The 20,900-nt window shown below is 48.5% G+C and overlaps 1 protein-coding gene across 1 annotated transcript in view; it reads left to right on the top strand.

The window, feature by feature from the left end:
* Positions 1–20,831, top strand: part of smarcad1a (SWI/SNF-related, matrix-associated actin-dependent regulator of chromatin, subfamily a, containing DEAD/H box 1 a) — a 33,775-nt gene extending 12,944 nt beyond the window's left edge. Inside the window, exons 9-23 of the mRNA XM_061261014.1 lie at positions 2,277–2,473; positions 3,042–3,132; positions 4,765–4,864; positions 5,741–5,800; positions 6,160–6,235; positions 7,363–7,498; positions 7,586–7,717; positions 8,525–8,620; positions 8,995–9,112; positions 11,000–11,115; positions 12,753–12,941; positions 14,994–15,112; positions 16,100–16,282; positions 17,839–17,948; positions 20,374–20,831. Coding sequence (XP_061116998.1) covers positions 2,277–2,473; positions 3,042–3,132; positions 4,765–4,864; positions 5,741–5,800; positions 6,160–6,235; positions 7,363–7,498; positions 7,586–7,717; positions 8,525–8,620; positions 8,995–9,112; positions 11,000–11,115; positions 12,753–12,941; positions 14,994–15,112; positions 16,100–16,282; positions 17,839–17,948; positions 20,374–20,435 — 1,785 coding nt within the window. The 3' untranslated portion in view covers positions 20,436–20,831. The remainder of the gene's footprint in view (positions 1–2,276; positions 2,474–3,041; positions 3,133–4,764; positions 4,865–5,740; positions 5,801–6,159; positions 6,236–7,362; positions 7,499–7,585; positions 7,718–8,524; positions 8,621–8,994; positions 9,113–10,999; positions 11,116–12,752; positions 12,942–14,993; positions 15,113–16,099; positions 16,283–17,838; positions 17,949–20,373) is intronic.
* The last annotated feature ends 69 nt before the right edge of the window (positions 20,832–20,900 follow it).

Here is a 20,900-nt window from a genome sequence, read left to right as displayed (position 1 = left end):
CAGCTTTGCATCTTCTTGGGTGAGTCTCTACAAGTTTCGTACACCTGGATTTGGGCAGTTTATCCCATTCTTCCTGGCAGATTCTCTCAAAATTCCATCAGATTGGATGGGAAGCATCTGTGAACTGCCATCTTCAGGTCTCTCCACAGATGTCCGATGGGGTTTAAGTCTGGGCTTTAGCTGAGCCACTCAAGGACAGTCAGAGACTTGTCCCAAAGCCACTCCAGCGTTGTCTTAGCTGTACGCTTCGGGTCATTGTCATGCTGAAAGATGTACTTTCATCCCGGGCTGAGGTCACTGTGCATGCATTCATCCCTCCCTCAATTCTGACCAGTCTCCTGTCCCTGCCTCTGAGACGCACCCCATAGCATGAAGCTGCCATCACCATGCTTCACCGTAGGGATGGTATTAGGTGATGAGCAGTGCCTGGTGTTCGCCAGACCCAGTGCTTGGAGTTCTGCCCAGAGTTTAATTTTTGTCAGACCAGAGAACCTTTTTCCTCCCAGATGGTCGTCATATGCCTTTTACACTTTTCCAGAAAGGCCAGATTTATGAAGTGCTGCTGACATTGTCATCCTTCCGGCAGCTTCTCCCGTCTCTGCGGAGGACTTGCGAAGCTCTGTTCAAGTGACCGTTGGGTTCTTGGTCACCTCCCTGACCAAGGCCCTTCTTGCCCGGTTTCTCAGTTTGGCTGGACGGCCAACTCTAGGAAGAGTCCTGATGGTTGCAGACTTATTCCATTTCACGATAATTGTGGCCAGTGCGCTCCTGGGGGGACTCAGAACTTTAGAAATGGTTTTATACCCTTGCCCTGATCTGTGCCTCGCCTCACTGCTTGGTTTTGTCCTGACATGCAGTGTGAATGGTGGGACCTTAAATACACAGGTTTGTACTTCTCTGAACTATGTCCAATCGATTCAATTTGCCACAGCTGGACTCCATTTAAGTTCTGGACACATCTCGAGAATAATAAAAGTAAACGGGATGCACCTGACCACGATTTGGAGTGCCACAGTAAAAGGGTCTGAATACTACTTCTGTTAATGAGAGATTTCTGTTTTTGATTTTTAATAAATGTTCAAACTTTTTGAAAAGTTTTCACTTTGTCATTACGGGTTTAGATTGATGGGGAAAATGTCAATTTTAGCCATTTAAAATGTAAATGCAACACTATAAAGTGTGTAAAAAGTGGAGGGGTCTGAATACTTTCTGAAGCCACTGCTTCTCCACACCTGTTTCCAGTCTTGGCTTCCTGGCTCTGACTCATGCTGTTAAGTTGTTAGATATTCACTATGATTTTTAAAAAATGCTCTTTTATGTCTGTTATCCCAAGATAATCAACAGACCAGTTCTCAATGTTTTTACACAATCGCCCCTGCCTCAACACGCCTGAGCTACTGGTTCAGGTTTCACCCTCCCACCCCACTACAGAACCGGGCCAATTGAAACACAAGTGTTTCTGTTAGTGAATAATTATTTGGAAGCACATTTATTAATGTCCTTCACAACCCTCTTGTTTTCTCACATCTCGCGATTCTTACTTTTGTGTTTCCTTCCTTTTCATCCGTCTCAGAGTGGAGGAGGGTGCCAGCCTAGAAGGGTGCCAATTCTGCAACCCATTGTACACCTTAAACCACATACTTTAAACAGAGTTTACAAAGTTTACCTGCACCTCTGGGTTTCCTGGCCCTGTCACACTGTTACAAATTGACATGACAATTATGGCCTCACCCAAATTCCTTGTCCTTTATCCAAATTCTCCATATTATCTGATTTTTAATCAGCATTGTCCTTGCATTTTACTATATACTCAAATACTCAACGCATACAATTTGTCAGGTCTTAAGCTATTGTTTCATGAGGGAATCTTGTTTTTTTTGCTGTTATGCCAACATTTTGAAACGACTTCTGGGATTTGCACCTGACATCCCCTTATGGGACAGGCCTTGATGCATATTGAGGGCGTTGATGAAATTCCGTGGAAAATGTCTCCTGCGGTTAAGAACCGAGCCAATTCGCTACGACGGCCCCACCCTTCTGCGCCCTCCTGCCAGGTGTGATCGTATCAGGCGGGCGGGGCTTCTGCAGGTGCTTATCCCGGGGCTGCGGGACTGCTTCATGTGGGTTAACGAGGTGTTTTGCAGGGGGTGGGGGGGGGGGGGGAACCACAAAAGCCCCTCGGGCCCTCAGCACCCTGGCACCAGGTCTGTCTGGCAGGGCGGGTGGAGCGAGCGCGAGTGAGTGAAGCCGGCCGTGTCCGCGTGTGCCCCTCGCAGAAGGAGACGCTGCACAAGGGGAACGGCCTGTCCATGGAGCTGGTCTGGGGCTGCCGCGTCGTGCTGAAGGAGCGGGCCGTGGTGCTCGGCCTGATGGGAAAGTGCGAGACCATCACCCGCAAGATGATGCGGGACGTGACCCGGGTCATCGAGAGGGGCGTGGGCTCCATGAAGCAGCCCTCCATCCTCAACAGCAGGTGCGTCCTGGCCCCGCGGATGAAGGAGCACAATGATATGTATATTTTTTTATAAATGTCCACATTAACATTCCCAGCCCCAGTTTATGAACTGGAGTCCCGATCCTGACCGGTCTGTCGTCTCCATATTTGCCTCGTTCACAAACGTGCCGTGCTTCACAAGACTTGCTCAGACTGTCCATGATTAAGAAGCCTTGTGCATGAACTTTGTGCTTTTGTATTGTTCACAAGCTGACGCATTCATGTTCTCGCCTTGCTTCTAAAGACACACTAATGTACTCACCTTGCTTCTTAAGACACATTAATGTACTCACCTTGCTTCTTAAGACACATTCATGCTCTCGCCTTGCTTCTTAAGACACATTCGTAAAGAAACCATGTTTCAGATGCCTCCTGCCAAGCTGACCGTGCTTTTTGAATCCTTGTTCTCAAACTGACCATGTTTCATTAGACACATTCACAAACTAGTTCAGAAGCTTTTCTTACAAGCTAACGGATTTTCTCTCTCTCTCTCTCTCTCTCTCTCTCTCTCTCTCTCTCTCTCTCTCTCTCTCTCTCTCTCCCCCAGCCTGCAGCTGAAGCCCTACCAGTTGATTGGGCTGAACTGGCTGGGTCTGCTGCACCAGCACGGGCTGAGCGGGATCCTGGCAGACGAGATGGTGAGAAGGCTTACCTGTAGACGGCCTCGGCCCAGGTGTCCCATCGTGTGAGCCAGTCACAGAACCCAATTTAGCCGTCCATGCGATAACAACTCATCTGTAATTTGTATTAATTCATTTTTGTTCACGGATATACCCCGTTCAGTATTTCTGTTGCTTCCATCAAGTTGCAATGAATTGCTACAAGAGCTTGTTCATCGCATAGGGAGTTGGTGTATTCAGCAGAAGGACATGTCTCGCTAGGCTGTGGTGTGTCAGGGTGTGACTCACGGCAGTTCCTCTGTATGAAAGCTACAGACGACAAAAATGCAGAAAACAAAACAAAAACTGTTTTAATAAACAAAATGTGGCAGTTAGGTTTGTTTTTCTGTAAAACTAGTCATCGAGTTTCAAAACATGCCCTCTAACGTCCATTTAAAACTGTTGAATGTATAGCCTCTACTTGACCCAAAATATTGTTTTGGTAGATAATGATGTAGATTTGCCTTTCCTTTTATATGGAGCCGTTTTTATTCCTGACTCCTTGATCTGAGATTAATTGCTATTCCCAAGTTCTCGGTTAGCTTCAGTTTAAGCGCTTCTTGAAACCAATAACGAGATGGTGGAACCTCGCCAAAGCATCGCCGTGGGTCATCGCGAGTGAGTCATGCCCACGTTACTGAAGCACCACTCTGGGGTACAGAACTGTGCTTCAGTTCAAAGAGCTGTTCTATTGGTATTAACATTCTATGCTTTCAAATGATGAAAGGACTGTAATTGACTAAAATATTCACGGACAATATGTTGTATTTGTAGCATTTCCCCAGAGCACAGTGTTTATGCTTTGATTATTATTATCATCAGATAAACGAGAAGCCCTTGGGACCCTTGGGACGCGTAACAGAGCGTTAATGCGTGTTACGCGCACCAGCTGGGGTGTTTTGGTGAAGACGCACTGAACGTGGGTTCGGCCGGCAGTGGCACTGCCTCCATTCATTTGCAATGGGAGGCCGGGGGGGGGATTTCACAAATTATTTTACCTGCTTGGTTCAGATAATAAGCTAATTTGTGAAATCGGGTGGCCTAGTGCAGGGTAGGAGCAAATACCCGCAGACGCTGTGGCCCGCAGGACGTGGAGCTGAGTAGCGCTGGTCTAAGGTTTGTTACCACTGGCACTTGACCGAGCTGCTCACGGTCTTCAAAAAGCGCTTTGTCTGGGGAAAACCTGGCAATCTTCAGCAAGGCCCTTAACCCAACATTCCTCTCGGTGGAAGTCCCTAAAATCAATTATGCATGTTTGATAGATGAAGATTTGGATTTTAGGCTGAAAGGTTTGTCATGATACATACTGTATCTTGAATTTTTAGACTTCGGTAAGAGATACATTACATTACATTACATTAAAGGTATTTAGCTGAGGCTGTTATCCAAGCAGGGGCCAAATCCCCCCCCCCCCCCCCTAGAGAAATGTGGGGTTAAGGGCCTTGCCAATCAGGTAAAATAATGAGTGAAATCAGGCGGCGTAGCGCACGGTAGGAGCGAATACCTGCAGACACCGCGGCCCAGCAGCGCGAGGAGCTGTGGCACTGTTTTAGACTGTTTTTGCCATTTGGAAATGAAGATGAAGCAGCTGATGTTTTCTTGACTCTTCAGGGTTTGGGAAAGACAATCCAGGCCATCTCCTTTCTGGCCAGTCTGTACCAGGAGGGCGAGGTCGGCCCTCATCTCATCACCGTGCCCTCCTCCACCCTGGGTAAGAGGCTCAGGGTAGTCAGGAGACTGGGCGATTTCTGTCTAAAGTCTACATTTCATTACTTTCCATTACTTTCCATTACTTTCCATTACATTTCATTACATTACATTATTGGCATTTAGCAGACGCTCTTATCCAGAGCGACGTACAACAAAGTGCATACCCATAACCAGGGATAAGTTCGCTGAAAGACCCTAGAGGGAAGTACAATTTCAACTGCTACCTGTACAACAAAGATAAGGACGAGGGCCCTTTTTTTTTTTTTTTTTTTTTTTGAGAACAAATAAACAAACAAACAGAGCAAAAGTGACCAAAGTGAACTATCCAAACACTGCTTACCTAGCCAACTAAAAATACCGATACACAAAGCACATCACAGAGACAACAATTAAGGTTCACAGGGAGGTAGGGAGGGACGGGGAGAGGTGCTGCTTGAAGAGGTGCGTCTTGAAGGTGGGGAGAGATTCTACAGTACATTTCATTACATTTCATTACTTTCCATTACATTACATTATTGACAGACGCTCTTATCCAGGGCCACATACAACCCATACAAGTGCATACCCATCACCAGGAACAAGTGCACTGTGAGACCCTACAGGGAAGTGCTAAGAGTACAACAAAGATTAGGACTAGGGCCTATTTGATTCATCTGACGATGGATTATATGCATATTGTTTTTCGGGGGTTTTTTTTTACAGCACAACGAAATACGAAGGACCAATAAACCGCTTACATAGCCAAACAAAACTAGCAAAAATATCATTCTAGCGAACAAATCTAGAACTTGGGCTGTTAGTTCTGTTGTTTTTTTTTTTTTTGCTTTCCTTCCAAAAATGTTCTTCATGGACCATCCTTCTCCTCCGTCCTCTGCAGATAACTGGGTGAGGGAGCTGAAGCTTTGGTGCCCTGATTTGAAGGTGCTCGTCTACTACGGTGAGCAGATTTTCGCCCTGTTTGGTGGCAGCACTTTGTTTTTGTAACCGGTTTGGAAAAATGATGAAGCTTCCCGTGACTGCTGGTTTTGAATTGACCTCAGGGGCGGCCTGTAGCATAACGGTTAAGGTACATGACTGGGACCTGCAAGGTCATTGGTTTGATCCCCGGTGTAGCCGCAATAAGATCCGCACAGCAGTCGGGCCCTTGAGCAAGGCCTTTAACCCTGCATTGCTCCAGGGGAGGAATGTCTCCTGCTTAGTCTAATCAACTGTACGTCGCTCTGGATGAGAACGTCTGCCAAATGGCAATAATGTACGGTAATGTAATGTAACATGGATGCCCCCTTTTGTGTTCAGGGTCCGCAGAAGACCGCAGGTACCTGCGCCATGACATTCTCACCAGGGAGGTGGAATTCAATATAATTGTGACCACGTGAGTTCTCCCTTAAAGCTCCCACACCTTCAGATCGTGTTTCACCGTTGAGTTTCACTGAAGTTTTTGTATCACTCTGCTGCCATCTAGTGGGACGTAACGGAAATGCACCTTACACCTGTTTACCCAGGCGGAACGCACAGGGCATATTGCGAGCTCATAATGAAGTTGGGAATTCCTGCGTGTGATGCATTCATCATTGATATTAATTGAGCATTAAGCCAAGCAAAACGTCCATATGGGAACCAGGGGCATGGATGAGCCTTACAAATTGCATCTGAAATCCTGTTGGAAGGCATTAAGGCTTGAACTGGGTGTGCCAGTTAGACACTGGCTCATTCTTTTGTATCATGCTGGGAATTCTTTGGAATATCCCCAGTCAGGATCCTGGAGCTGCTGCCAGGATGCGTGCACAGCGACACAAGCGATTTGCTTCACGTACTCCCAAAGCACTGCTTCCCACGCTTATTACACATTCAGTAGAACATTCTTCAGGACCGAAGCTTGAACTTTAATTAATCTGATTCCTTTTTTAAATTTGAACTACGTATGTGCTTATTGTGCTTGCTGTATTATTATTATTTTTTTAAAAGGCTAGTAATGCTGTGGTCCTTTATGTGACCTTTAAAGAGAGGAATAGCAGCAACAAACACCTTCACACCACAACACTTTATCCCTCCCCCTTCTCTGTGAACACGCTGACATTGCCACAGACAATGGCATTTCAATTAGAACCAATTTTCAACCAATTAGCTTGAATTATTGTACAGCTATGCAATGTTTTGGTACTGAGTGCTGGGCCATCAACTGTATATTTTGAAGCCTGAATTTAAGGACTATAAACACAGGCAGAGGGTGAGTCAACATGTCGGTGAGCCTTTTTCAATGAAAGGAAGGGATTTACAGAGGTCTTGTAACAATATTTTAACTCAAACATCTTAGCTATTGTACCTTTAACTTGTAGCATTTCCCCAGAGCAGAGTGTTAAGCTTTGATTATTATTATTATTATTATTATCATCAGATGAACGAGAAGCCCTTGGGAGCTCCCTTTAAGAGCGTTAATGCGTGTTCCGCGCAGCAGCTGGGGTGTTTTGGTGAAGACTGCGTCCCCGCGCTGTGTTGCAGGTACAACATGGCGATCGGGAACGAGTGCGACCGCAGCCTGTTCCGGAAGCTCCGGCTGCTGTACGCCGTGTTCGACGAGGGCCACATGCTGAAGAACATGAACTCGCTGCGATACCGCCACCTCATGGCCATCAACGTCAGTGCACCCCCCGGCCGCCCCAAACGCCGCCTCTGAGCGCGACGGTGCCCAAATAATACCCTCTCCCCCCCCACCTCCCCACAGGCCGAGTACCGCCTGCTGCTCACTGGGACCCCCGTGCAGAACAACCTGCTGGAGCTCATGTCCCTGCTCAACTTCATCATGCCCACCATGTTCTCCAGCAGCACCTCCCAGATCGCCAAGATGTTCTCCATGGTAGGGGAGGAGCCCACATTAGAGGCCTCGTCCGATCACTTTTCCTTTAAAGCGGGGCTCCCTGTTCCTAGAGATCTGCAGTCCTGGAGGTTTTCAGTTCAGCCCTAATTTGGCACACCCGATTCTTCTAATTAGCAGCTCAATGAGATCTCTTGCTGTTGAACTTACAGGACAGTAGATCTCCAGGAACAGGGTTGGGCAGTCCTGCTCTAGCTGTTGAATGACGTGTGATTTGTTGGGGTTGGAGTGAAAACCTACAGGGCGGTAGTTCTCCAGGAACAGGGTTGGGCAGCCCTGCTCTAGCTGTTGAATGACGTGTGATTTGTTGCGGTGGAAGTGAAAACTTACTGGGCGGGCAGCCATGGAACAGTAACAGCCATGCTCAAGGTTCCACAAGATGAAGCTTCATATGACGTTTATTTCTTTTTCTTTTTTTTTCTCTTCATGAGCACCTGTTCTTATTAAAAGTCTTTATGGACCAAAAATGTCAGATCAGGTAATTGGTGTGAATGTACATGCTAATTTGTGTAGTGGCAAGGCTTAACGTTTTTAAGGGCTGGCATAAGCCTTCATGCTGGCTCCTCAAGGTGCTTGTAACAGCTGAATGCTATTGCCTTAAGGCTTGTATCTAACAGGGAAATGGAGACATTTTCAAAAGAGAGTGGTGTTTACTTTGAACACAGCAGAGGCAACAGGTGCTGTTCAGCTGATAAAAATCACAGCTTATTCTGTGTGATGGAAGTGCCCTGGACTGGAGCTCTAGCAGTAACTCTGTGTTCTTGTTTTATTTATTTTCTTGCCGGTCAGAAATCTTCGGAGGAGAAGAGCAGCTTCGAGCAGGACAGGATCGCTCAGGCCAAACTCATCATGAAGCCCTTCATCCTGAGGAGGGTGAAGAGTGAGGTGAGACGCAGCCGGCCCCACAACTCTATGGACGTTCCCTACTGAAAAAACTAAAGTAGAATTTAATTAAAATGGCTGCCGTGCATCACCCAGGTGGGGTAGGGGAGTTTCCTCCTCATAAATGTGAAGCGTTTTGACTAAGAAATCATGCGATATGAATGCAAGACATTTTAATTATTATTATTATTATTATTATTATTATTATTATTATTGACTTCATGAAAAGACTCGGTCAGTGTTGCAGTCATTAACTGAGAGAAGGCCTTGCGGCAGAGGGGCAGTAGAAGAGGGGAGAGCGCTTGATGGAAGGAGCGCGTGCGCAGGGTTAAACACGCCCGTTCACAGATGTCTCTCCTCCTCCTCCTCCTCCTCAGGTGCTGAAGCAGCTCCCAAAGAAGGAGGAGCAGCTGGAGATCTGCCCCATGAGCGAGAAGCAGCAGGAGCTCTACTCCTCCCTGTTCCAGAGGCTGAAGCGCTCCGGCTGTGCGGAGAGTAGGTCCAGCACTGCGCTGGTGCATTAGCGGCTAACGTAGAGAGCAGGTCCAGCACTGCGCTGGTGCATTAGCGGCTAACGTAGAGAGCAGGTCCAGCACTGCGCTGGTGCATTAGCGGCTAACGTAGAGAGCAGGTCCAGCACCGCGCTGGTGCATTAGCGGCTAACGTAGAGAGCAGGTCCAGCGCCGCGCTGGTGCATTAGCGGCTAACGTAGAGGGCAGGTCCAGCACCGCGCTGGTGCATTAGCGGTTAACTTAGAGAGCAGGTCCAGCACCGCGCTGGTGCATTAGCGGCTAACTTAGAGAGCAGGTCCAGCGCCGCGCTGGTGCATTAGCGGCTAACGTAGAGAGCAGGTCCAGCACTGCGCTGGTGCATTAGCGGCTAACGTAGAGAGCAGGTCCAGCACCGCGCTGGTGCATTAGCGGCTAACGTAGAGAGTGGGTCCTGCACCGCGCTGTGCATTAGCGGCTAACGTAGAGAGCAGGTCCAGCACTGCGCTGGTGCATTGGCGGCTAATATAGAGAGCAGGTCCAGCACTGCGCTGGTGCATTAGCGGCTAACGTAGAGAGCAGGTCCAGCACCGCGCTGGTGCATTAGCGGCTAACGTAGAGAGTGGGTCCTGCACCGCGCTGGTGCATTAGCGGCTAACGTAGAGAGCGGGTCCAGCACCGCGCTGGTGCATTAGCGGCTAACGTAGAGAGCAGGTCCAGCACTGCGCTGGTGCATTGGCGGCTAATATAGAGAGCAGGTCCAGCACCACGCTGGTGCATTAGCGGCTAATATAGAGAGCAGGTCCAGCACCGCGCTGGTGCATTAGCGGCTAACGTAGAGAGCAGGTCCAGCGCCGCGCTGGTGCATTAGCAGCTAACAGAGAGCAGGTCCAGCACCGCGCTGGTGCATTAGCGGCTAACGTAGAGAGCAGGTCCAGCACCGCGCTGGTGCATTAGCGGCTAACGTAGAGAGCAGGTCCAGCGCCGCGCTGGTGCATTAGCGGCTAACGTAGAGGGCAGGTCCAGCACCGCGCTGGTGCATTAGCGGCTAACTTAGAGAGCAGGTCCAGCGCCGCGCTGGTGCATTAGCGGCTAACGTAGAGAGCAGGTCCAGCACCGCGCTGGTGCATTAGCGGCTGATATAGAGAGCAGGTCCAGCACTGCGCTGGTGCATTAGCGGCTAACATAGAGAGCAGGTCCAGCGCCGCGCTGGTGCATTAGCGGCTAACGTAGAGGGCAGGTCCAGCACCGCGCTGGTGCATTAGCGGCTAACTTAGAGAGCAGGTCCAGCGCCGCGCTGGTGCATTAGCGGCTAACGTAGAGAGCAGGTCCAGCACTGCGCTGGTGCATTAGCGGCTAACGTAGAGAGCAGGTCCAGCACCGCGCTGGTGCATTAGCGGCTAACGTAGAGAGCAGGTCCAGCACTGCGCTGGTGCATTAGCGGCTAACGTAGAGAGTGGGTCCTGCACCGCGCTGGTGCATTAGCGGCTAACGTAGAGAGCAGGTCCAGCACTGCGCTGGTGCATTAGCGGCTAACGTAGAGAGCAGGTCCAGCACCGCGCTGGTGCATTAGCGGCTAACGAAGAGAGCAGGTCCAGCACTGCGCTGGTGCATTAGCGGCTAACTTAGAGAGCAGGTCCAGCACCGCGCTGGTGCATTAGCGGCTAACGTAGAGAGTGGGTCCTGCACCGCGCTGGTGCATTAGCAGCTGACGAAGAGAAAACATCATCTCACGCGCTAGCGGCTAACGCAGCGTGTCTGTTCAGTTCCGTTCACATCATCATTCCTGGCAACGCTATTTATTGCCTTCCCAAAGCACACTCAAACTGAGATTGGGATAATGGCACAATGATGAGTAATCTCTCTCCCTCTGCCTCTCTTTCTCTTTCTCCAGAGCGGGAGCTTTCGAATGTGATGATGGCACTGAGGAAGATGGCGAACCACCCTCTGCTGCACAGGCAGTACTACACCAGTGAGAAGCTGGCAGTCATGAGCCGGCTCATGCTCAAGGTTCGTTCACTAACCCCAACGCATCACACATACAGCACGGTTTGGTTCCTTATTAACAAGAAAAAAAACAGCTGGTCAACTCAAGTATGTCAAAAGACCTGGAAGACAGAGGAAGACCACTGTAGTGGATGACTGGAGGAAACTCTCTCTATAGTGAAGCAAACCCTCCCCCCGACAATGGCCCAGCAGATCAAAATCACTCTCCTGGACGCAGGTTTAGATGTGTCAAAGTCTACCATACGTAGAAGACTGCACCAGCAGGACGACAGAGGGTACGCAAGATGCAAGCCACTGATGGAAGAACAGAAAGGCGAGATTACGGTTTGCTAAAAAGCACCTGAAAGAGCCCCAAGTGTTGTGGAACGAAGTCTTGTGTACAGATGAGACAAAGGTCAGCATGTACCAGAGTGCGGGGGAGAGGAAAGTGTGGAGAAAGGAACTGCCCATGAGGGCTCACTTCATTGATCATGTGACTGCAGACATAATTAAAACAATTAAGTCTACGGAAATATTTTTCATAAAACTGAATGCCTCCAAACTTATTGGACGGCACTTCGTCATGCAACAAGTCAGTGATGCAAAACATACCGCTAGAGCGGCAAAGGGGTTTTTGGCGGCCAAAAATAGGAAAATCCTTGACTGTCAATCACAGGATCTGAATCCAATTAGACATGCATTTTACATGCTGAAGAGGAGACTGAAGGCAAAAAGTGGGGATTAAAGATTGCTGCAGAGCATCACCAGGGAAGATACCCAGAGTCTGGTGATGTCTATGTGTCGAAGACTCAAACTAAAATGGCTCATCGCAGTCAGTTCCCGCCCTGTTCGTTTTGTCAGCGCAACAAGCCATAGAAGTCACACAGGTAATCACCTGAGCGCAGACGACGTAACTGTAATTGCGATTGAGACTTCTTTATCGGCAGGTGCATAAATGCAGAGAGAATGCCTTATGATGTTCTGGTTATTTCCATTAGTGTCAAATGGTATAGATTTCTGCTTAGTCACTTAGTGGAGCTTGCCATTTTATGTCATCTGGGACTGCAGCTCTATATCAAGGATTAGGACGGTTCTCAAAATCGAAAACCTCAATTTTAAATGGTACTGTCATCACCCTGTCAGTAATAATGGTTGGACTTCTTAAAAAAAATGATGTTGCCTCCAGATATAGTGATACCCCAATCTGAAGCAGCTGAGAAGCCAACCGTCCAGTAACTTTTGTTCCCCTAAAATGAGGGGGGGGGGCTATGTATAAAAAGGATGTAATTCCTACACGCATCACCCAATATGGCTGTGAATACCCTCAAATTAAAGGGGACGCTTTAACCTCAAAATTCATTTCAAATCTGGACTACAAAGCCAAATCTTTTTTTTTCAATTGTTAGTTACCAGCTGTCCAAATACTTACGGACTGCACTGTAAAAGCGGCATTTACAGCCTCCGACCGCGCACAGTCGCCAGGATAAGAGCGACACGCCGTTCCGCAACGACATCGTGTGACCGCGCGAGCGATCGCAGGGGAAACGGGCTTAAACGCCGGAGGTCGATGCCGCTTATCGGCTGGTGGTTCTCCCGGCCGTGCCGTGGCTCAGACGCCCGCTCTCCCCCCCCCCCCGCCCCCCGCCCCCCGCCCCCCGCAGGAGCCCACGCACCGCGACGCCGACCCCGCGCTGGTCCAGGAGGACATGGAGGTGATGTCGGACTTCGAGCTGCACCGGCTCTGCCTGCAGTACTCCGCCCTGCGGGCCCACCAGCTGAGCAGCGAGGAGCTGCTGGACTCGGGCAAGTTCAACCTGCTCACCTCACTGCTGGCCTCCTTCAAGCACAAGGTACCTTCCCCTGGGGTCTTCAGCGCTCTTAGCCCTGCTTCTGCTTATGCTCTTTGTTTTACGTCACCCGTACCACTGCGCTCCTTACTGCGCTGTAAAGATTATACTGTGCTGTTAGCACTGTGCTCCTTACTGTGCTGTAAAGATTATACTGTGCTGTTAGCACTGTGCTCCTTACTGTGCTGTAAAGATTATACTGTGCTGTTAGCACTGCGCTCCTTACTGTGCTGTTAGCACTGCGCTCCTTACTGTGCTGTTAGCACTGCGCTCCTTACTGTGCTGTAAAGATTATACTGTGCTGTTAGCACTGTGCTCCTTACTGCGCTGTAAAGATTATACTGTGCTGTTAGCACTGTGCTCCTTACTGTGCTGTAAAGATTATACTGTGCTGTTAGCACTGTGCTCCTTACTGCGCTGTAAAGATTATACTGTGCTGTTAGCACTGTGCTCCTTACTGCGCTGTAAAGATTATACTGTGCTGTTAGCACTGTGCTCCTTACTGCGCTGGAAAGATTATACTGTGCTGTTAGCACTGCGCTCCTTACTGTGCTGTAAAGATTATACTGTGCTGTTAGCACTGTGCTCCTTACTGTGCTGTAAAGATTATACTGTGCTGTTAGCACTGTGCTCCTTACTGCGCTGTAAAGATTATACTGTGCTGTTAGCACTGTGCTCCTTACTGTGCTGTAAAGATTATACTGTGCTGTTAGCACTGTGCTCCTTACTGTGCTGTAAAGATTATACTGTGCTGTTAGCACTGTGCTCCTTACTGCGCTGTAAAGATTATACTGTGCTGTTAGCACTGTGCTCCTTACTGTGCTGTAAAGATTATACTGTGCTGTTAGCACTGTGCTCCTTACTGTGCGGTAAAGATTATACTGTGCTGTTAGCACTGCGCTCCTTACTGTGCTGTAAAGATTATACTGTGCTGTTAGCACTGTGCTCCTTACTGCGCTGTAAAGATTATACTGTGCTGTTAGCACTGTGCTCCTTACTGTGCTGTAAAGATTATACTGTGCTGTTAGCACTGTGCTCCTTACTGTGCGGTAAAGATTATACTGTGCTGTTAGCACTGCGCTCCTTACTGTGCTGTAAAGATTATACTGTGCTGTTAGCACTGTGCTCCTTACTGCGCTGGAAAGATTATACTGTGCTGTTAGCACTGTGCTCCTTACTGCGCTGGAAAGATTATACTGTGCTGTTAGCACTGCGCTCCTTACTGTGCTGTAAAGATTATACTGTGCTGTTAGCACTGTGCTGGAATGATTATACACTATACGGTGCTGTTCCCGTTGTGGTCCTTAATGTGCTGTGACGATTATACTGTGCTGTTAGCTCTGCGCTGTCTTTTGTGCTGGAAAGATTATACACTGTACTGTACTGTTAGCATTGTGCTCCTTGCAGTGCTGTAAAAATGTCACATACTGTGAAGTTAAAATGTGTTAAAATATTCTTTGTGCCACTAAAATTTTACTGTGCCATTTGAATATAGGGCCAGTTTCACCGTTACAAAGGCCTAGTCCTAGGCTAAATTCTGAATTCGAATGGAGATTCTCCATACAAAACTCAATTTAGTTGCACACCAAGGACCGGGGTTTGATTCCTGGTCCTGCCAAAAGCCAAGCTTGGCCGGCTCTCGTGGAGCGACATAATTGGCTCACTGCTCCAGAGGGAGGGACTTGTCAGGGTTAGCGGATCACCGCGCACAACAGCACCCCGGGCGCCTCGGAATCACGGTCACGAGCATGAGATGAGACGACTTGAAGGCGTGTCGCTCTCCTTCGGGCCGCTGGGAGACGGGGTGTGGGTGGTGTATCCCTAATTGGGTACAATTGGCTACCGAATTGGGAGAAAATAAATCTATAAAAAAATACATAAAATCAATGTAGTCCAGGACTAAGCCGAAATTGTTCTTGAAACTGGCCAATAACCGGCTGGCTGGTGTCTGCCTTTTTGGTTAAATACTTTGTTGTTTGTGGTGCTGCTTTGACCGTAGTCTGACCGTGGTCTTCCCCCTCCAGTGGTGTAACCTTAGCCTGGTCTCCTCTGCAGGGTGACCGGGTGGTCCTGTTCAGTCAGTTCACCATGATGCTGGACATCGTGGAGGTCCTTCTGCAGCACCTGAGCCACCGTTACGTCCGGCTCGATGGCTCGACGCCCATGGCCGACAGGTCGGTTAATTACCAGCTCATTTGGTCATCTCTATACCCTTTCTGAGGTTCTGACTCGCTGTGGTCATTAAAGATCCCATGACGCTCATCGCGAAGAGGAGGGGGTTCCCCAGTGTCCTGCCTAAATTCCCAACCCTGTCAACCTGCCACCAAATCATCCCCTGATTCAATTGGCAAAGGCATTGTTCTCTCCCGCTCCACCTCAGCTGGTGTGTGGTGAGCGTTCTGGCACAAAGTGGCAGCCCTTGCATCACCCAGGTGTGTGCTACACATCGGTGGTGGTTGAGGCGATGTTTCCCCCCTTATCACTGTAAGCGCTTTGATTGACCAGAAGACAGGGCTTGCGCTTTTTGAGCGTTTCTTTGGTTCCCATAAACCTGACAAGCTCAGTAAAGCGTCTTGGGGCAGCCTGTAGCCGAGTGGCTAAGGTACATGACTGGGACTTGGAAGGTTTGTGATTCAAGCCCCGGTGTAGCCACGACAAGATCTTGTTTTTCACCTGTCTTGGACCTTTCATACCTTCGTCTAGGATGTCTCGATACTGTAGTTCCTCAACTTATCGTTGATATGGTAGTTACAGACTTTGCCTATCTACCTTGTGTACTGGACATAATATTATGTTCATTGCCTTACAACCAATCATATGAATTCTACCTTATCTGACATGTTTGGTTGTTTGTTGTATGACTTTGATTTGTACTGTTTTGTACATCGTTTTGGATAAAAGCATCTGCTATATGTAATACAAAAAATATAAAAGATCTGTGCAGCTGTTAAGGCCCACCCTTAACCCCACATTGCTCCGGGGATATTGTCCCCTGCTTAGTCTTATTACAACTATAAGTCGCTTTGAATAAATGGATCAGCTAAATAACCATAATGTATTTGAACCAGGTTTCATTCTCCTTTTCATACTTTCATACTGGATACTGAATTCTGTGTTTCACCCGGACGGTAATAATGCGCCGTTGTTCTCCCTCACTCCAGAATCGTCTTGATCGACGAGTTCAACACAGACCCCGACATCTTCGTGTTCCTGCTGTCCACCCGGGCCGGGGGCCTGGGCATCAACCTGACCTCGGCCAACGTGGTCATCCTGCACGACATCGACTGCAACCCCTACAACGACAAGCAGGCGGAGGACCGATGCCACCGCGTGGGCCAGACCAGGTACAGGGCTCAGGGGGGCAGCCTGTAGCCTGTAGCATAGCGGCTAAGCTACATGACTGGGGCAGCCTGTAGCATAGCGGCTAAGCTACATGACTGGGGCGGCCTGTAGCCTGTTGTCTAAGGAACATGACTGGGGCAGCCTGTAGCATAGTGGCTAAGCTACATGACTGGGGTGGCCTGTAGCCTGTTGTCTAAGGTACATGACTGGGGCGGCCTGTAGCCTGTTGTCTAAGGAACATGACTGGGGCAGCCTGTAGCCAAGTGGCTAAGGTACATGACTCGGGCAGCCTGTAGCCTAGTGGCTAAGGTACATGACTGGGGCAGCCTGTAGCCTAGTGGCTAAGGAACATGACTGGGGCGGCCTGTAGCCTAGTGGCTAAGGAACATGACTGGGGCAGCCTGTAGCCTAGTGGCTAAGGTACATAACTGGGGCGGCCTGTAGCATAGCGGCTAAGCTACATGACTGGGGCGGCCTGTAGCCTGTTGTCTAAGGAACATGACTGGGGCAGCCTGTAGCTTAGTAGCTAAGGTACATGACTGGGGCAGCCTGTAGCCTGTTGTCTAAGGTACATGACTGGGGCAGCCTGTAGCCTAGTGGCTAAGGAACATGACTGGGGCAGCCTGTAGCCTAGTGGCTAAGGTACACGACTGGGGCAGCCTGTAGCCTAGTGGCTAAGGTACATGACTCGGGCAGCCTGTAGCCTAGTGGCTAAGGTACATGACTGGGGCAGCCTGTAGCATAGTGGCTAAGCTACATGACTGGGGCGGCCTGTAGCCTGTTGTCTAAGGAACATGACTGGGGCAGCCTGTAGCCAAGTGGCTAAGGAACATGACTGGGGCAGCCTGTAGCCTAGTGGCTAAGGTACACGACTGGGGCAGCCTGTAGCCTAGTGGCTAAGGAACATGACTGGGGCAGCCTGTAGCCTAGTGGCTAAGGTACATGACTCGGGCAGCCTGTAGCTTAGTAGCTAAGGTACATGACTGGGGTAGCCTGTAGCCTGTTGTCTAAGGTACGTGACTGGGGCAGCCTGTAGCCTCCTGGCTAAGGTACATGACTCGGGCAGCCTGTAGCATAGCGGCTAAGGAACATGACTGGGGCAGCCTGTAGCCTAGTGGCTAAGATACATGACTCGGGCAGCCTGTAGCTTAGTAGCTAAGGTACATGACTGGGGCAGCCTGTAGCACAGCGGCTAAGGTACATGACTGGGGCGGCCTGTAGCATAGCGGCTAAGGTACATGACTGGGACAGCCTGTAGCCTAGTGGCTAAGGTACATGACTGGGACAGCCTGTAGCCTAGTGGCTAAGGTACATGACTGGGACAGCATGTAGCCTAGTGGCTAAGGTACATGCTTGGGACCCAGAAGGTTGGTGATTCAACGACGGCGTAGCCACAACCGTTGGGCCCTTGAGCAAGGCCCTTCACCCCAGATTGTCCCAAGGGGGGTTGTCCCCTGTGTGAACTGTAAGTGGCTCTGGATAGAAGCCTGGAGGGGAAGGGAGGGGGTTTTGAGAGACGGAAGGTGCTGGTTCTCTAAGGTGGGCCTCTCCCTCGCAGGACGGTGAAGGTGATTAAGCTGATCAGTAAGGACTCCATAGAGGACTGCATGCTGCGCCTGGGCCAGAAGAAGCTGAAGCTGGAGCAGGACATGACGGCAGCCGAGGAAGGTGAGCCGTCTCAAACGCTCGCAATGTTCCAACAGCAGGGGGCAGCAGAGTGTCGTATTGCTAGTATGTGCCTGCCTTTCAAGAACAGTCCACAAACTAACAATTTACATAGATGCGGTCTCTTTGTTTGACTATATAAAATAATTTTCTAAAATAACAACTGCAAAGCTATGATAATATATTATTATATATTATGTACAATATTTTCCATCAAGGAATGCTGGTTAAGTCTCTCTCCCTCAAACGGAACTGCATCTGGCTGTCCCTAAATTAATTGGGTACTAATCTGGCAGAGCAAGGAAAGACAAAGAGGAGAAATCCTTCCAGTAGTGTTACATTTGAATATTTGCTTCTTTAATTGAGGTTTCTGAGGATTTTTACTAAAAGATTTAGGCCTACTTAGCAATGGGGCACAAAACTTTCCTTTAAACTAATAATTGATATTTCATTTTCATTGATTGACAAGCATGCCAATGATCTGACGAATCATTCGGAAATTAACACGCAGCTTCTTCACATCGTGTTAAATGATAAATAAAATTGAGAAAAATCTGGTTTAATCACAAAGCAGTCATGTATCTTCGCCTGATCTTCCTTGATTCACAATACTCAGTACCATCTGATAGAGCCAGCTATCCCCAATTAGGCAGTTTAATATATGTGGCACTTTAGTATATGTGCCGTATGTATTTCTTTTTATGTGCATTATGAAATTGTGCACATTTTAGCAACATCTACGGACATGTAGACCTCTTTCTCCACAGTCACGCTCGGAAACAAGACTGGAGTATAAAAGATCTGCAATGTGTAGATTGTAGCACTCTGGAAGTGCAGGTTTTCGTCCAATGTATGCTGGGATAGGCTCCAGCCCCCTGTTCACACCACTTCCTGATTTCTTTTTTTTTTTGCATGTTTGTCACACTTAAATGTTTCAGATCATCAAACAAATTTAAATATTAGTCAAAGACAACACAAGTAAACACAAAATGCAGTTTTTAAATGAAGGTTTTTATTATTTAGGGAGAAAAAAATCCAAACCTACATGGCCCTGTGTGAAAAAGTGATTGCCCCCTAAACCTAATAACTGGTTGGGCCACCCTTAGCAGCAACAACTGCAATCAAGCGTTTGCGATAACTTGCAATGAGTCTCTTACAGCGCTGTGGAGGAATTTTGGCCCACTCATCTTTGCAGAATTGTTGTAATTCAGCCACATTGGAGGGTTTTCGAGCATGAACTGCCTTTTTAAGGTCATGCCACAGCATCTCAATAGGATTCAGGTCAGGACTTTGACTAGGCCACTCAAGTCTTCATTTTGTTTTTCTTCAGCCATTCAAAGGTGGACTTGCTGGTGTGTTTTGGATCATTGTCCTGCTGCAGAACCCAAGTTCGTTTCAGCTTGAGGTCACGAACAGATGGCCGGACATTCTCCTTCAGGATGTTTTGGTAGACAGCAGAATTAATGGTTCCATTTATCACAGCAAGTCTTCCAGGTCCTGAAGCAGCAAAACAGCTCCAGACCATCACACTACCACCACCATATTTTACTGTTGGTATGATGTTCATTTTCTGAAATGCGGTGTTACTTTTACGCCAGATGTAATGGGACACACGCCTTCCAAAAAGTTCAACTTTTGTCTCGTCGGACCACAGAGTATTTTCCCAAATGTCTTGGGGATCATCAAGATGTTTTCTGGCAAAATTGAGACAAGCCTTAATGTTCTTTTTGCTCAGCAGTGGTTTTCGTCTTGGCCATTTTTGCCCAGTCTCTTTCTTATGGTGGAGTCATGAACACTGACCTTAACTGAGGCAAGTGAAGCCTGCCGTTCTTTGGATGTTGTTGTGGGGTCTTTTGTGACCTCTTTTGTGACCTAATATTTAAATTAGTTTGATCTGAAACATTTAAGTGTGACAAACATGCAAAAAAAAAAAGAAATCAGCAAGGGGGAAACACTTTTTCACACCACTATATATCTGTTTCTGTGCATCACGCCGGGTGGGTGGGCTCACAAAAGTGACTGCTCAAATTTGCCACCTGGTGGTGGTTCTGTGAAAAACAAGCCCTAAAACACTGGATTATGGTTAATCTTTCTACAAATGACTGCTCTGCCTGTTACAGGCCGAAATACAATGCGTTTGCCGCCTAGTGTTGGAAGCTCGCTAGTACATTTTTCCGCAGAGGCAAAGCGGCCAAATTAAACGCGAAACCTCTGTAACTTCAGGCTCACTTCTGATCGGCTGAATTCAAATCAAATTGGCAGTTGTCATTCATTTGCCGTCGCAATGCTGGGAATGGTTATTTTTGTTAACGCCTGGACGCGGGTTTGGTCACGCTGTTCTGTTCGAAGATGGGTCCGCATGTCTTGGTGACCGCGCGGTCACGGTTACGGTTACGGTTCTAATGGCAGGTTTCTGGTTCTCCTCCAGGCAACGAGGGCTCGATGCCCGAGAACATGGCCTCCCTGCTGAAAGCCTCTCTGGGTCTGTGAGCTCTCCTCGCCCAACCCCTCAGCCCAACCGCTCCAAGTACTGTATCTCCCCCCCGTCCTGGCCTGGACCGCATCCGGAAGATGGGTGGGCCAGGACCAGCTGTGGAAACGGCCCTATCAGAGACATCCTCCCCCCGCTCCTGCAAGGACAGAGACTATGCTATGCCACGTTCCTCATTTTCTGCACAAAAGCGTGAACTCAGCAGGGGGCAGGGGTGCACAGGGGAGGGGAAGAGGGCGTGTGTGTCTGCGATGTGATCATTGATGTTCAAAGTCTTGTTGGTGACAATGTTTCCGTTTAGTTTTTTTTGTTATTGTTTTTTGGTATTTCTTATCCGTGCTGCTGAAACAAAGTTTTGCGACTCTAAAATAAAGATTTCACATTATTGAAGAGAATTTGCAGCTTCTCTTTATTTTCTGTCAGGTTCGTCATGGGTTACTTAAAATTGCACGTATTTGCTTGTG

This window comes from Conger conger, chromosome 11 (assembly GCF_963514075.1).
Source record: "Conger conger chromosome 11, fConCon1.1, whole genome shotgun sequence".
NCBI classification, from domain to species: domain Eukaryota; kingdom Metazoa; phylum Chordata; class Actinopteri; order Anguilliformes; family Congridae; genus Conger; species Conger conger.
The sequence above is the reverse complement of the archived record's forward strand: the minus strand, read 5'-3'. Positions and strand labels throughout refer to the sequence as shown.